The sequence below is a fragment of the Hemitrygon akajei genome, chromosome 5 (assembly GCF_048418815.1).
Source record: "Hemitrygon akajei chromosome 5, sHemAka1.3, whole genome shotgun sequence".
Lineage (NCBI taxonomy): Eukaryota > Metazoa > Chordata > Chondrichthyes > Myliobatiformes > Dasyatidae > Hemitrygon > Hemitrygon akajei.
In genome coordinates this window covers 182,896,824-182,914,062 of record NC_133128.1, presented here as the reverse complement: position 1 = coordinate 182,914,062, position 17,239 = coordinate 182,896,824, and the positions used below count along the sequence as shown (strand labels likewise).

General features: G+C 38.7%; 1 protein-coding gene across 1 annotated transcript in view; it reads right to left on the bottom strand.

Annotated features, from left to right (window-relative positions):
• LOC140728532 (sodium-driven chloride bicarbonate exchanger-like) overlaps positions 1 to 17,239 on the bottom strand; it is a 275,952-nt gene that overhangs the window by 9,057 nt on the left and 249,656 nt on the right. Inside the window, 6 exon segments of the mRNA XM_073047392.1 lie at positions 2,020 to 2,142; positions 4,074 to 4,247; positions 9,574 to 9,642; positions 11,675 to 11,926; positions 15,081 to 15,242; positions 16,316 to 16,429. Coding sequence (XP_072903493.1) covers positions 2,020 to 2,142; positions 4,074 to 4,247; positions 9,574 to 9,642; positions 11,675 to 11,926; positions 15,081 to 15,242; positions 16,316 to 16,429 — 894 coding nt within the window.

Below are 17,239 nucleotides of genomic sequence, written 5' to 3'. Positions count from 1 at the left end.
TCCCATACGCTAGTTCAAATAACCAACAGAGGAAAATCAATCCCTACATCCACAATGCAGTAACTAGGTTAAAGTTTTTAGTATATACAAGAAAGAAACCATAATTCTGTAAGATAGTTTAGTCTTACATATTTAAGACTAACTACACAAAATGTTCATTGGGTTAAGGTGGTTTACATGCATGCACACAAACCAGTACGTAACTTCATTTCCTTCTGTGAGTCTACTACCTATTTAAAATTGGTATTCTCTCTTTCAATTATATTTTAACTCAAGATAATTTGTTCAGTGAAGTATTGAATTTCTTTGAAAGGTCAAGATCCTGGATCTCCCTCAATGCTACCATTTAGTCTACAGTAGTTAAAGGTCTACCATCCCTTCTGAAGGGCAAATATGAATGGACTATATATAACATTATTGCTGCGGATATTCACTTGGCAAAAACAAACAAAATAGGACACTTCAAGAATGCACTAGGCCAATAAATCTTCATTTATCTTTGGGTATTCATACCCCTGAGGCAGCCTAAAGCTTTTTCAAAGAATATGTATTATTTAACACAAAGTAATATTGCTGTCAAAATCACAAACTACTACCGATTAATCATCAGGCAGTTTATATTTCTGATACTGGGTGAGAGGTAACTAAGCCCGGATACCAGGTGAATTATTTTTGCTCTATTTTAAACATTACAATGGGATTTTGCAAACTTAGGCCCTCCCCAGGTTATGAACAACCAACTTATGGACACCCTAAATAAGATCCTTAAATTTATTTAATTTGGAAATCTGACATGTACAGTGCATGTATTTGTCCCCATGAATTGCAGAATTTGTTTTCCGCCTTTCTACTTTTAGTGATTGTTCTTATTGGTCAAACGGGAACCAGACTTGAGGGTAAACAGTCGTCTTCAGAGCACAGCCTACCAGTTTCATCACCAGAAGCAACTTAAGTGATGTGCTCTGGAAACTGATAGCCAATTGCTTGTATTGATACTTGTGAAAGATACTCAATAAAACAATGTAACACTCAATACCGTCGTCTCAAAGCCATGGAAACCAGCCAAAGAGTTTGGGATGTCCTAATTCTGTATCACTTTAACAAAGTGAAAAATATTCTGCAAATTGGCACTTAACAACATCACTCAGTCCAGTACTGTGAAGGTATGGCTACCTTATCAAGTAATTGCATATTTTCAATTTATGGACAAAATTGAGTGATTGGGCACCCATAATTCAGCTGTAACCCAAGGATGCCTGTATGCTGAAAGGGCAGGCATTTGGATAGTCCTGTTAAAACGTAGTTCCACACTTCCTTTTTGAGTGACCCAGACTCTGAGAAATTAGGTCAATGTGGCTGTTGTTGGGAGGATGAATCTTAATCTATATTTGGTGTTGCTGCCAATTTCAAATGATGCCCTTTGTGATTACACTATTTCTTTCCAACAGGACCACTGAGGACCTGCTTTGAATATGGCAATTTTGAGGAACCGTTCAACACTATGGTTTGTCAGCCATTACTTGATTAAGCTGGTTCTGTTAAAAATATATAATATTATTCACTTGCCGGGTTTAATTATTTTATATTACAATAAATCTACTGGGCTTTCAGGAAGTCCGTTGACGTATGTAACTCTACCAACAGAAAATGGATAACGGTCTTAAATAATTGCCAGACAAATTTGAGAAACCAGCAGCCAAAATAAAAATTTTAAATTCAATTTTTAAAAAATGGTCAAATACTTTAATTCTTCCACTGCTGTATGTGTCCGATATCTCATGAGAGCATTTACTATTGGCTGGCAACACTGACTTCAAAGACTAAGGAATCTAATTTCCTGACTTAACATCACAAGACACGCACAGGTCAAACACATCCATTCAAGTAGCAGCAGTATCACTCATCTGAAAACATAAACCACTGCTACATTTCCAGCTGGTTCAGATTCTGCCCAAGCGTCTTTGTATGGTGTCAAACCCAATCCACAAATTAGGCATTGGTGATATATATGTTTCTTACTTCCTTTTCTTCATCTTCTAACTTTTTCTTTTTACTCTCAGGCATCAAGTCATCCAGCCAGCTCAGCTCTCGTTTAGTGAAAATGAAATCCATCAGCTTTCGGATAAACACAAGTGCCAGAACCTGCAAATTATGCAAACTTCAGTTATCAAGAGAACTAAAAAAAAGTGTTGCCTAGGCTGAAAAAAATATGATGAATTGGGAAAAAAAATTCTATTTTTGTATTTTTAAAATATTTTATATGTTTCCTATGTACATTCCCAAATAAATGGTCAAGATTCTTAGGAAGTTTACTTGTAAGTAGGACCACTATCATAAAGCACAAAAATAGGCCCTTCAGCCATCATCCACTTTTGTCTAGTTTACATTTTCCTGGGTTAGGACCTTTACCCTTTAAAGCCTTGCTTATTTAACTTTTATCTAAATGTTTTCAAGATGGAAATCACACCTGATTCTATCACCTCCTCTGTTAGCACAATCCCAATAGTAACTATACTGTGTAAAAAACAAATTCACCCCTCAAATTTCCTTTAAAGCTCATTCCTCTCACTTTAAACTCATCTTTTAACTCTCATCTTTTAATACTCATACAATAGCCAATTGATTTTGATTATCTACCTGACCTCTGCATCCCATTCTGGTCCACCTGTCTGGTCATCCTTCAGAGTGAACAAGCACAGCCTATCCAGTGTCTCCCTAGAACTAAAGTCATCCAGTCCAAGTAATATCCTGGTGAATATCATTTGCATTCTCTCCAACACAATCACATCCATCCTATTGTGTAGCACCCAGAACCCTACACAGTACTCCCAAGTGTGGCCTAACCAGTGTCTTATGAAGTTGCAACATAATGTTTTAGGACTTGCATTTAATGTCGTGACTAATGAAGACACGAAATGCCATATCCCTTCTGCATCGCTAATGACCTATGTTGCCAGTTTCAGCAAACGATAGACTTGGACCACTAGATCTCTGTTCATCAACATCTGAGTGCCAACCATTTACTGTGCATGTCCTAGCACCATATTATTTCCCATCCTGCATCAGCTTATGCCCGTCAAGCTTAAATTTCATTTGCCAATGCTCTGCTCAGCTTTCCATCTGATTTGCCGGAGCTTCGGACAATTTATTTATTGAGACACAGCGTGGAATAGACCCATCTGTCCCTTTGAGCCATATTGCCCACCAATCCCCCAATTTAACCCTGATTTAATCATGGGACAATTTACAAAGATCATTTAAACTACAGATTGGTTTACCTTTGGACTGTGGGAGCACCTGGAAGAAACCCAAGAGTCACAGGGAGATTATACAGACTCCTTACAGGCAGCAGTGGAAACTGAACCCAGGTCACCTGTGCTCACCACTATGCTACCGTGCCAGCCCTTGGCATTTCTCACTATCCACACCATCAATTTAGACATTGTCTGCAAAACTTACTAATTACACAACCTAGACTCATATCCAAGTTGTTCATCCATATCTCAAACAACAGTCTCAGCACTGGTTTCTACAACTTGTCACAGGCTTCCAATCAGGAAATTGGAATCGAGCCAGTTTTGGATTCAATTAGCCAGCTCATCTTGGGTCCTTATGGGCCATGACTCTCCGGACCACTTTACTATGCTTCCCTCTCTACATCAATCTCATTTACCATGTCTTCAAAAATAACTATCAAATCAGTGAGACCGGATTTATCCTGCACAAAGCCAAGTTGACAATCCATAATCAGTCCCCGTCTTTCCAAACGTATACAAATCCCGTCCCTCAGAATATTCTTCAGTAATTTCCCTGACATTGATATAAAGCTTATCGTAAAGCCTGTAGTTACCAAGTTTATTGCTGCTGCCCTGAAATAAAAGAACATTAGCTATTCTCCAGTCTCCTGGTAACCGCTCTGTGACTAAAAATGATGAAAAAATGGATATACAGAAAACTTTAATCTTAACTTTAAAGCAGTATTACCAAAATAATTTAATTAAGGAGATAATATTCACAATTGATTTAATTAATAAAATAATTTAAGGGTTATCTTCATGATCATAGGTTCTTACCATCATAGGAAAAACAATGGCAGCCCGAGAAGCTTTTATTACCCAGAGAATGATCAAGCAAGAGGCCTGGATCACAGTAAAGAGATGTACTTTCCGTAGGGGCACATGCCGAAGATAGATGAAATCTGGTTGGTGTTTTGCAGGCATCCCAAAGAGCTTCAACCGATCAAATAGCTGTACAAAAAAAAAGAAAAATTTGATTGCAATACTCAAAAGCCACCACACCTGTTTTGTTCATTTACAGTATCAATTATATACAATCAATTCCAGTCAACTGAAATGCATCGGGACAAGTACATTTTGGCTCAATTAAATGCCTGGCCCAATTAGCCGAAGTTCCATGGAAATAGTTAAAAAGGTTAAATAATGGCAAACTATAGTTTAACTGAGTAACAATTTGTGTATTTAAATGAAATACACAACAGATAAGAGCACCACCAATACCTCTACAGTACTGTAAACCTGTGTATTAGTTTCTAATAGTTATCAATGGAGGAACTGATCTGCTGTTTTCATATGATTGACTAAGTAAACAAAATCAGAGCATACACCCAGTGCAGATAATGGACTGCCTTCATACAATGCTTTAGACGATTTCATCCCCAAAGCTTCATTTTCATTGTAACATTCAAGATGTTCAATGATTTGATACCTTCAAATTCTTCATAATTTCTAACTTGTTGATCTAGTCGAATCGTTTCTTTTTCACTCCCAGCTGTTTCTGGCACATTCAAGCCTGAATGCTTGAAACTGCTGTGAGTAAAACAGTTCTGGATTGTCTTACTGATTACTTCTCACCAACTATCAGTGACAAAAATCACTGCTTGTTGACCACAAAGGCACACAACAGACATTATTTAAAAACTGATTGTTCTAAGCACAGTGTAGTGTCTAACAGCCAAGCAAGTGCATATAACTGACGCTGACTAGAAACTGTTCGGCAACAGTCTCTTCCCCCAATTAAGTGGCATAGTGTCCCCAAAAAGGACGGGAATCCTGGCTATTTTCTCAATTTAGTTTTTGTTCTTCAGCAGTTGTCCCAAATAAGTGGCTCAATTAAATGGAATTTACTGTATTATAATTACACTGCTAAATACATACATCTACATTTAGAAATGACCTAAAGCACATAAAAAATAAAATACATAGGTCAGCTCACATTCCCGTGAATGAAAATATTGTATAACCTGTAGCCCAAACATATAATCCTAATCTAAGGCAGAAAAAATTAGGGCAAATTAGGGTGGATAAATCACCAAGGCCTGAGAAGGTGTTCCCTCAGACCCTGTGGGAGGGAAGTGCCAGAAATGCCGGGGCCCTAACAGAGATACTTATATCATCTCTAGCGACTGGAAGATTGGACGATAGCTAATGCTCCACTGTTTAAGAAAGGTTCTAAAAATAAACCAGTGAATTATAGGCCAGAGAGCCTAACATCAGTAGTGGGAAAGTTCTAAGGGACCAGATGCATGAGTATTTGAATAGACAAGGACTGATCACAGAGAGTCAGCATGCCTTCGAAGAAATAGACTGATATCAACAGTGCTTGATATAGGTCAGCCACAGGCAAGATGAACCTGAACTTTTGGCAGTACTTTGAGGAACAATGACAGATGGCACGTACAAACAAGCTGGATGAACTCAGCAGGTCAGGCAGCATCCGTTGAAATGAGCAGTCAACGTTTTGGGCCGAATATGATTCCCACATTTCCATTTGGATATGTCTATACATGGCCTCTTCTACTGCCATGATGAGACCAAACTCAGGTTGGAGGAGCAACACCTCATATACCGTCTGGGTAGCCTCCAGCCCCTTGGTATGAATATCGAATTCTCCAACTTCCGGTAATTCCCTCCCTCTCCCTTCCACCATCCCATTTTCACTCTGCTTCCTCTTCTAGCTGCCTATCACCTCTCTCATGATTCTGCCTTCTACTACTACCCATAGTACTTTCCCCTTACATTCCTTCTTCACTTCTCCGGCCTATCCCCTCCCTGCTTCCCCTCCCCCACCCCTCGATCTTTCCTCTGATTGTTTTTTTCACCTGGCACCTTCCACCCTCCCCTCACCTTCTTTACGTTGCCCCTGCCCCCCCCCTTTCAGGCCTGACGAAGGGTCTCGGCCCAAAAGGTGACTGCTCATTTCAACGGATGCTGCCCGACCTGCTGAGTTCATCCAGCTTGTTTGTACGTGTTGATATGACCACAGCATCTGCAGTGTACTTTGTGATGACAGACGGCAGCTGTACATCGAATGGCCATTGCACTTGCCAAAGAATGTGGGTTCTGAAATTACACAGGAGTATTCCCACTTTGACCACAGAAGTTCGCATTTTGTCTCTTGCCCTTCTGACAGCAGTCGATTTCAATGGGACTGAATTGTGGCAGAACAGCACAAAGCTCAGCCATTACCATACATGAAGAGAAAAGCCAGCCACATGTATTTTTATCTCAATATCGTAGTGATTAACAGCACCAGAACCTTCATGCCTTCCTCTACAGATGTGTAGTGGTGAGTGTATTAACTGACTGCATCACAGCTTGGTATGGAAACACCAATGCTCTTTAGCAGAACATCCTATAAAATGTAGTGTTTATGGCCCAGTCCATCATGGGCAAAGCCTCCCAATCAGCACATCCACACGAATTGCTGTTGCAGGAAAGCAGCATCCACCATCAGAGACCCCTACCAGCCAGGTCATGCTCTCTTCTCGCTGCTGCCATTAGGAAGAAGGTACAGGACTCTCAGGACTCACACCACTAGGTTCAGCAACTTTTACTACCCCTCAAGCATCACTCTCGAACCATAGGAGATAACTTCACTTGCCCCATTATTGAAATGTTCCCACAACCAATGGACTCACTTTCAAGGACTCTACATCTCATATTCTCGATATTTATTGCTTATTTATTTATTATTATTGTTTCTTTTTTTATTTGCACAGTTTGTTGTCTTTTGCATTCTGGTCAAAACGTCCAAATCGGGCGGTCTTTTATTGATTCTGTTACGGCAATTATTCTGTAGATTTATTGTGTATGCCCACAAGGAAACAAATCTCAGGGTTATATATGGTGACATATATGTACTTTGATAATAAATTTACTTTGAACTTTTGAACTTCAATAATTGTTATTGGAATGCCATAAGGGATCAATAGCCAGCTCCCCAACTGATTATATTAATATTGGGTAATAATCCAATGAACTTCTCGGCCCCTAAGCTGATGATGGCAATACGAAGTTATATCAAATAGCTATGACAGTTCGTGCTAGGGTAGAATGAACTTCTGCTTATATGGACATGTTCATGTATGGGACCTATATTTAGCTTAAGAACGAAATGCACTGGAAACCAAAACAGCTACATAAATTCTAGCAATAATTTAATTATAAGAGTACAACATTCTTCCAATGATTTGGCTGTTTTCCAAAGGGGAAATTAATTAAATTTCTGAATTAGATTAACAAGATGAGTCACCTGCTAAACGCAGCTGTACACTGCTCATTGTCGAGTTTGACAGATTTGCCACAACAGAAGTGGTAGGAAAGTTGAAGATAATAGGTAAATGATATTAACTGATATAACAAGATTACAATAACTTTGAAGGCACTCATAATTTGTCACATTTATAAAATAGAACAATTTGCTTCTCAATGACATTTCTCATACTGCAGAACATCCTCACATCCATCCTCCCATTCTGTTTGTAGTAATTGTTTTGGAATTATCACCCATTACTGTAAATCAACCAGCCAAAGATATCCACTGAGTCATAAGGCCTGTCATGATGGGTTACCACACAACAAAAGAAACAAAGGTTTCTCAGATTTCTGTCCTGACAGGAATATTGTGACCGGCGTCATAACAGTCCAGCATTAATGAACTGAACCCTTTTGCAAATGATAAGAGTCAGGAAATTAGACCACAAGACATAGGAGCAGGATTAAGCCATTTTGGCCTTCGAATCTGCTCCACAATTTCATCATGGCTGATCCATTTTCTCTCTCAGCCCCAATCTCCTGCCTTCCCCTCCATTATCAAATTGGCTTTTGAGTAATAAATGCTCCTTGTATCTGTGTAAATCTAACCACTGATGGAATGGAAAATCTCTTCCTCCCCTCTCCCACCTAGTGGAATATGATTTCGAATGTTGTGTCATGCACTGCTTAGCACCTTGGTAAAGATCACTGGAACCATCCTAGTAGAAAACACAAAGAAATGCAAGGCAGTGTTTGTAATACTGTTGAGGGTCATCTTCTGCCATTAGTGGGTCTTCAACTAGATTCGGAGGCTGACATATTCCCTAAATAACCTCTGATGAACGCCAAGGGGTAGTCGTTAGACACATAGATATACAAGCCATTGCCTTGGAGTCTATGTGCTAATGAATGGATATAGATCAATATTTACAAACTTCATGACCTAAATCTAGGCCTTGAAATGTCATAGAGTCAGAGAGATAGAGCACAGGAACGGGCCCTTCCGCTCATAGATTATTTGATAACTTTTCAGAAACAATATTAAGCACATTTCCAACACCATTTCACTTTCAATACACTGCAGGTAGACTCTTAAGCCTGTGTCTCTTCCTCATTCTTATCCTCTTTGTGGAATAGATATCTATCCCTGATGAAAATCCGCGGCCATGGGTAAATTAAACTGGCAGGTTTGACTAACACTTACCAAACAGGCAAGTATTCTGAATTTCCAAAGGACTAAACTAATGAAGTAAAAGCAATCTTTACAACCGCCACACAAAAACTTTGGATGACTAAAAGCACCCCTCCCACACCCTAAAAATAACCAAGGTTTACAATCCATTTTTTCCCATGAAGGTGAATACATCATAACAAACCACTAAATTAAAACTGTCAATCTCAATGTGAAAAAATATAGTTAGAAAGGAAAATGCAAAAAAAAAATCAGACCATTGATGACATTCACTCCAATGGAGGGGGAATTTTCCACATCCAGTCTGGGCCAGATTCTGATCTCGTGCTGATTGCTGTGCAGAATTTCATTTCCAAGAGGGTAACTATTCCAGACCAATATATCACTCATTTATTCGTTCATTATGTGCCGTGTCATATGACATGGGCGATCATGGTCTTCCTACGACCATGATTGTTCTTGACAAATTTTCAATGTAAGTGGTTTGCCATTGCCTTTTTCTGGGCAGTGTCTTTACAAGGTGGGTGACCCTCAGCCATCATCAATACTCCTCAGAGATTGTCTGCCTGGCATCAGTGGTCACATAACCAGGACTTGTGATATGCACCAGCTGCTCATACGACCTTCCACCACCTGCTCCCATGGTCAGGCAACCCTGATCGGGAGGCTACACCTTGCCCAAAGGTGATCTGCAGCTATTGGAGACAAGGAGCGCCTCACACCTCCTTTGGTAGAGACGTATCTCCACCCCGCCACTCACAATGTATCATTACAAGTACAACATTTTGTTTAAATGATAGGTACACAGTCACAAATCAGAATCTCTACCTGAATTCCTCCGAGAGAAGATGCACCCATATAAAGGAATACTCCGTACAATACTGGCATTGGAATGAACTAGAACAAAGACAAAATATGTTTTGTTATAATTTTGGTCCACAGAATTTTATGCTAATAATTTGGACCTTCATTATCAAATATTAATATACATTAGCTACTTGCAGTATTTTTGTTATTCCTGGTCCTTGCCTAAAGACCCCTGTTTACATTCAGAAGTTCAGGCTCTTTTTTTTTTAAATGATGAAAACTATTTTTGAAAAAAAAAAGTTGAAATTAAACTCAGCAGAGAGAACCACTTTACAATGACAGAAAATCGCTCAATCTCAGAAGATTATGCTATTGGCATGGCAAGCCAATATCTTATCTCCATTCATTGAAGCTGTCAAGACTGAAGTACTGTACAGAACAGAAATACTAACATGGAACCAAGGCTCATTTCGGTACACGTTAATTTGATAATAATTTATTTGATTAAACTGAAGAATCTTAATATCCTGAGAACTAGGTAATGTAATTCAAGTGATTAACCGAATTGCTGAACAATGTCTGTAATTATTCTGAATGAACATTACCTTCTGATTAGAAATCTGGATGGGGTTCACAGGAACACAAACTTGGAAAACTTCCTCACAAGACTGGTTTAAATAATCTAGACAAGCATACTACTGAGCTTGAGTCCAGTTGAAAAAGGGTTAATTCCATGATTTTAGCAATGGTAAAACACAATATATTTTGAGATTCATGTGTTGAAAAATAGGTGTAGGCTCCTCGGAAACTTGGCAATGCCAGTCAATACGATCATGGTCAATAATTCCGAGGTCTCATTTCAGCTTCTACTCTAGTTCATCATGACCCTCAATTGATTTTTCAAAAACAGAATCTTCTTTAGATATGTTTGCAGTATACTGTACACCTAGACTAAGGCTACGTCCACACTACACTAGATAAATCCGTAACTGAATCTTTTTCTCTTCGTTTTTACCCTGTCCACACTAAAAAAGTGTTTTCGTCCCCTGAAATCAGAGCTTTTCAGAAACACTCTCCAAAGTGTGTATTTTTGAAAACGCCGGATTGGCCGGATCAGTATGGACGGGGTAACCGGAGAAATCTGAAAACACTGTCAGACGGCAGCGCGCTATTTCATTGTTTTCTTGAACGCAACCTAACAATTTCAGAACAGACGGCAACGAAACTGACGCCATAAGAGTTAGAAATGTACTCACCAAATACTTTGACCCATAACTTACTGAATAAATAAGTATACTCACTTTGCCGTTTTCTGTCCTTGCTCGTATGAAGGTGGTTTACCTATTTATGCAAGTACTTCTTTGACAATAGATGTGTAACAGCCTAATGTAACATTGTATGGAAATACAAGATAACACTGATGCAGACAAGTTTTATACATTTAACAAGGTGCTTTATTAATGCAACAGAGTTAGTCAGTTTTTCAATATTCGTCATCAGCCGGGTCAATCTGTCCATGAACTCCCTGTCGGTTGCCTCCGTACGCTCCAGTATTTGTTTTTTTTTACTTTAAAGTTCTCCTGCGCGAAAGCCAACAGCTGTCCATTGTTTTAAGATTTTCTAGTCTGTAACTACATAAATGCGCACTTTTATGGCGAGATTCAACACCGAACATTTTGCTTGTTTTCGGTAGATGTGTCCTGCACATGCGCAGGAGGAGGAGATTCACCAAAATCTCCTTTTCAATGTGGACAGAGATATTTTTTAAAACGCATAGTGTGGACGCCTATCATTTTTACGTGAAACCGGCATTTTCAAAATTATCCCGTCTAGTGTGGACGTAGCCTAAATAGACAGAGTAAAACAAAAACTCTCTATTCATAAGTTTCTGTTCTGTATTACACCTTTTGCTACCTTTTTCATTCTTGTTCTATAATTAACACCTTATTACTGGATTATTCAAACAGATTATTCCACATCTGACGCACAATAATGATGTTCACTGTTCATTTGAACACGTTCATTTGAAGTGATTATAATCTAATAGATAGTTAATGGATTGTAAAGTATTTTTTTTACATGTATTGAACTTGTGAGAAGAGTAGATGTACATTGACATTACCTGTAAAATAGAAGTCATGAAGACAGATGAGCCCATAAGAATAAAAATCATAAGGCCAGTGACTCGCTGTTCACGAATACCCAAGAATTTTGGCTGTTCACCAGGTGCTGAGCATTCAGATTCCAACCTCAGACTGTTGACGTGGGATATAGAAAGGACAGTGGCTGCGACGAACCATGGCAAACCCATTATAGAGCAAATTCCAAGCATGATAGACATAATAATTAAGTCCAAATGATAGCCAGATCCTTTCTGTAAAACAATAAAAATATTCCAGATTGTATCAAATACTAATATACAAAAATGGAAAATATTTATTTATAATTTCAGAAGTGAAATTTATATAGAGATTTTCATACTCTACAGCTGTAAGTAACAATACCACTTTTATAAAACTGACAAAGTTGGTCAAATAGCAATGCAATAGGACAGTACTGATTAATTTATTCTGGAACTCTTAATGCCTCATAGCTTTATGAGGAAACAAAATTATTTTAACCAATTTTAATCTGTTATTTTAAAGGCAGATTTTAAATGTGTTAACGTAATCGGGGAACAATTGAATTCCTACACAATTGCAATTGAAGATGCGTCAATATTTCATAAAATTGATTTTTAAATGAAAAATGCTACAAACCAAATATTAAAGATATATCAATTTTGCATGCATTACATCAAATCTTCTAAGCCAAATCTAATGGGAATATGCTGGGAATTTAATTTAGAACTTACCGTATTTATCCATGATAGTGTAAATGGGGTGCATGGGATGCGCAGGGAGGGGTAGCACCTCTGGTGAAGGGGCTTGTCATGTCCATTCTGGGGCAGCTCACTCACCTTTGGGCCCCACTGGACATTCAGCTCCCACTTTGGGCTCCAAATAACTGTTTGCATGTGATATTGGCCACACCCCAGTACAGCGCTTCAACAAGTGGGCTAAACCAGGTGATGATAGCTGAAAGGCTTCATACCCTTGTGACATAGGGACATGCCTGTCTCAGCATGTAAATTCAGCTCTAAAGGACTGGGTGGACGAGATCAACAGTCAGACTCAATGGAGTGGTTCTGCAATGCTTCCTTGAGAGTGAAGATCATGACAAGGCACAGAAGAAGTCATGGTCAGCCACTACAACCAGGAATACACTCAAAAACTTCTATAGTTGTACCGTGGAGAGCATTCTAACAGGCTGCATCACTGTCTGGTATGGAGGGACTACTGCACAGGACCAAAAGAAACTGCAGAGGGTTGTAAATCTAGTCAGCTCCATCTTGGGTACTAGTCTACGAAGTACCCAGGACATCTTTAGGGAGCGGTGTCTCAGAAAGGCAGCATCAATTATTAAAGACCTCTAGCACCCAGGGCATGCCCTTTTCTCACTGTTACCATCAGGTAGGATGTACAGAAGCTTGAAGGCACACACTCAGTGATTCAGGAACAGCTTCTTCCCCTCTGCCATCCGATTCCTAAATGGACATTGAAGCTTTGGACACAACCTCACTTTTTTTTTTATACAATATTTCTGTTTTGCACATTTTTTAAATAATCTGTTCAATATACGTAATTGATTTACTAGTTTATTTGTTATTATGTTTTATTTTATTTATTTATTTTTCTCTCTCTGCTAGATTATGTATTGTATTGAACTGCTGCTGCTAAGTTAACAAATTTCACGTCACATGCCAGTGATAATAAACCCAATTCTGATTCTGGGTTTGCAAAGACTGTTTTCTTCCTCCTTTCTTCTTCTACCTGTCAGCCGTCTGCCTCTGTCTCCCAACTCCACCCCTCTCCTTTCTGTCTCCAGCTCCACCATCCATCCAGAATCCTTGGCCCACCAATCCCCCAGGCCCCCATCTCACCCCTCCCTCTCTTCTCTTCGTTCTTGCCATTTTGGAGAGGGAAGATGTCAGCCCTGATACCTGATCACAACTTGAAATGCTGACAATTCCCTTTCCCCCACAGACTTGTAACTCTACCTGCTGATTTCCTTCAGTGGACTGTTTGGTGCTGCAGATTCCAACATCTACAATCTCTTGAGTCTGCACACCATCCTAACCTGGGCATATGTCACTCTTCCTTCTTTATGCTTATTTACTGCCCGTTATGCCACTGGCATTTAGGGCAGCGGTGAAGGTCCATCTCCGTCTGTCCTTGGCCATCTTCTCTATTGTGCCCCAAGTGTGGTTCTGCCTCTGCAGGATGCTGCCAAGCTGTATTTGGCCTCCTGCATCTCCTTCGCCTTTCAAAGGTGCAATGAAGTGCTGTCTTGATGATGGAGTTGGCCTTACTTCTCATCACCTGCCTAATCCATCTCCATGGCACGTCCTCTTGATAACACTGAAGGACTAGGGCATGGCTGAAGATCTCTCTTCACCAGAAAATAGGAGGATCTTCCAGAGGCTCATGGTGTGGATTGACAACAGCTTGGCAAGGTCGCTTTAGTGGTCAAACCACAGCTCTAGTACTGTTCTTCCTTCTTTAGAGCTGGGTCTCCCCAACAATGGTTTTGGAAAACATTCACCAAAAGAATTGTACCATTTTAAGAAAGTTTCTTACCATTATTTCCTCAAAATCACTGTGACAGGCAATCAACGGTGCACTCACCAATAATATCCAGATTCCCCAAAAATGCTAACTTTTGTTTTACTATTTGTTTTCCAAAGATTAATGCATTTTAATGGTTTTAATTATCTGGATAGCTTTAATAGTTTTTGAATGTCAGAGATTTATTCTAGCACCATTTTTCCATAAATAATATGCTCATTTCCATCAGAATTATGTTGTGGGTCGTCGTGCCGCCATATGGGGACCTGATACCGACTTTGGATGGCTTGGGGGACACAGTTTGACACTTTTGTACTTACTACAAAAGTCAGAGGCAAGCCTAGACAGATTCCTACTGGCAACAAGTTCTCATTCATTGTGTAATTGTAAATTAGAATGAAGACTTCCAAGGGAAAATCTGAATGCTCTGACGTACTTACTTGAGAAGAGTTATGCATGCTGGCTGCAGTGTTTCCTGACTCTGTTTTCAATAATGACAATATGTTCAACTGTTCTAAGATCCAATTTACTTACCTTTAAAAGAGTTTGGTAAAATGGTGTTCTTTCAAAGAAGGCATAAACCCAGACAAAGTATACATGATTCTATCCAATTTGTTGCATAGTTTTTAAACTTTGCACTAAACAGCAGGCGAAACTCCAATACGGTGACTGCACAGAAACAGATTCTTCATATCAATTTGCAAATATCTATCACTGAAAGCTCACTGTCAAAGTTTAAAACCCAACCAATACAGCCAACCATATTCCACACTAGAGAGAAACGCAACCTCAAGTAGATAAAATATTTAAAAATAATAATGGCACTTAACACTTGTTCAAGGATCACATGAGTGCACTCACCTTCAATTTATGCTCCTTTCTATTAATGATTACTGCAGTTATCTGCTGGTCCATGAAGACTAGAATGGTACAAAGCAATGCTGGAATAAAGGCTGCTATTATAGTCCACCATGGATTGGGACCCAAAGGATTAATCAACCATCCGCGGTCATCTCTGGTTGGCTACAACAACGCAAAAAACATTAATCAAAATATGTACGATGAAGAAAATTCCTAACATCACGGTTATATCCGAAAATTTTCTAACCTATTCTTTACACTAAATGCTTCAGTGAAACTGTTAAATCATTGCTTCAGTGTGACAATAATACTATTGTCCTTTATTTGAAGGAAAGGGACAAGTAGGAAAAAATTATCAGGAGTTATTAATTGCAGTAAAATGTTACATTAGATTGCTATCTGTTTTAAAAATGTAAATTTAAGTAAAATGTGCAAGTACATATAAACTTCAGATGTGCAATGTACAGTACAGACCACTTGTCCCAAATGGTTTACTTTTATATTTATGCTTCATCTATGCCTTACACATCACGTATGGTAGTAATAGAAATGTATTTCCCCAAAGGAGAAAATAATAATTTTGTTAAATGAAGGATTTAACAAAAAAATAAATGATTATAAGTCAGATTTTCCTAGATGGAATTAACGCAAGAGATCCATTTACTTTTATAGCTTGTCAAATTTTCCAAAGAAGTCGTTTGCACAATGGTGACCAAACAAATCCTATCACTGACAAGTGATCCACTTTCATTTTTGCTAGTGGGAATTGATAACATCAAATTTACGGTGGGACATGATTCAGAGGGATTAGTTGAGATGCTATTACTTCTTTTAAAGGTGAATGAAAATATGGAGTGACAGAAAGTTGGTTACACAGTACTGTGCAAAAGCCTGCCCCTTTCCCATTCTCAGTCCACAACAGAGACCCACATCAGCATCAGGCTTATTATCACACATGTAAGTCATGAAATGTTTTTTTCTTTTGCAGCAGCAGTACAGTGCAATGCATAACATTAGTACAGTACTGTGCAAAAGTCCTAAGACATCCTAGCTATTTATATATGTGCCTAAAATTTTTGCACAGTACTGTAGAATAGTATAACATTCAGATTAATTTGTCTTTGAACAAGCAATGTGGTGACAGGACTGATTACCTCCTGCAGTACAGCATGCATTTTTCTAGAAGGATGTAAAGCAAAATGTCATGGTACAGTAACTTGAATTATTTGTGCTACCTTGAAAACACTTGGAACTTGAAGCTTTGGCGAAGGGATCCCAAGACCATAGTCTATTAAAACCATCGTTAAAATGCTAAGAAAGACAGCAAAGTCACTGACTGTTGATCGTACCTGGGACAAGTAAATGATATTTATTATTCACACTTCAGAAAGTTTCAATCATTCAGCAGTTGTAAATGGAAATAGCAGTCAAAATATCTACTTAATTCTGTAAGCAAAGCTGTTGGCTTCAAAACTAATGTTAAAACTGAAAACAAAAGAGCAAATTTTGAGGACTTTGCATGAAGTTAGACTGAGAAGAAGAACATTGTATCAACAGTCAGAGAAATAGTGTAGAGAACAGAACAGCAGGTTTGGAGAACCAAAATTTGTTTTGTTCCGCTACCAAAGCTGCCAGTCACCTCTCTCCCTCTGAAAGTGTTCCCATCTTTTTGAACTGCAAATCAAATGACAAAGAAGTTGGCTCACAAAGACAAGTTCACCATTATTTTAGAATGTGGATGAGCAGTACTGTATCTCCAGATGTCATAGAAACTAACTTGTGAGTAAGCTAGACTACACTTCTCCACGTCCATGGCTGGTTCCTGTGATCACCCACCATTCACACTAATCCTATCATCCCTCTGCCTAACCATAATTCACCTGCCCAGAGCGTGCAGTTAGCTTATCAATAAGGAGACAAAGTTGTTATAATTGATACGGTTCCTGAAACATCTGTCACCCTCCATGCTTGACCAAACAGCTGCCCAAGAGTTAGAATTTGACTCCATGATTTCAAAGGCTTACATTAAGTGAAATGGTCATAATACTGAATTATCATACCCCAATATTTGATCAAGAATTATAAATTCTGTGTAATTCGCCAGATGAAGGTTTAAACACAAAAATAACATTTTCTGAATTTTATTTATACCAAATTCA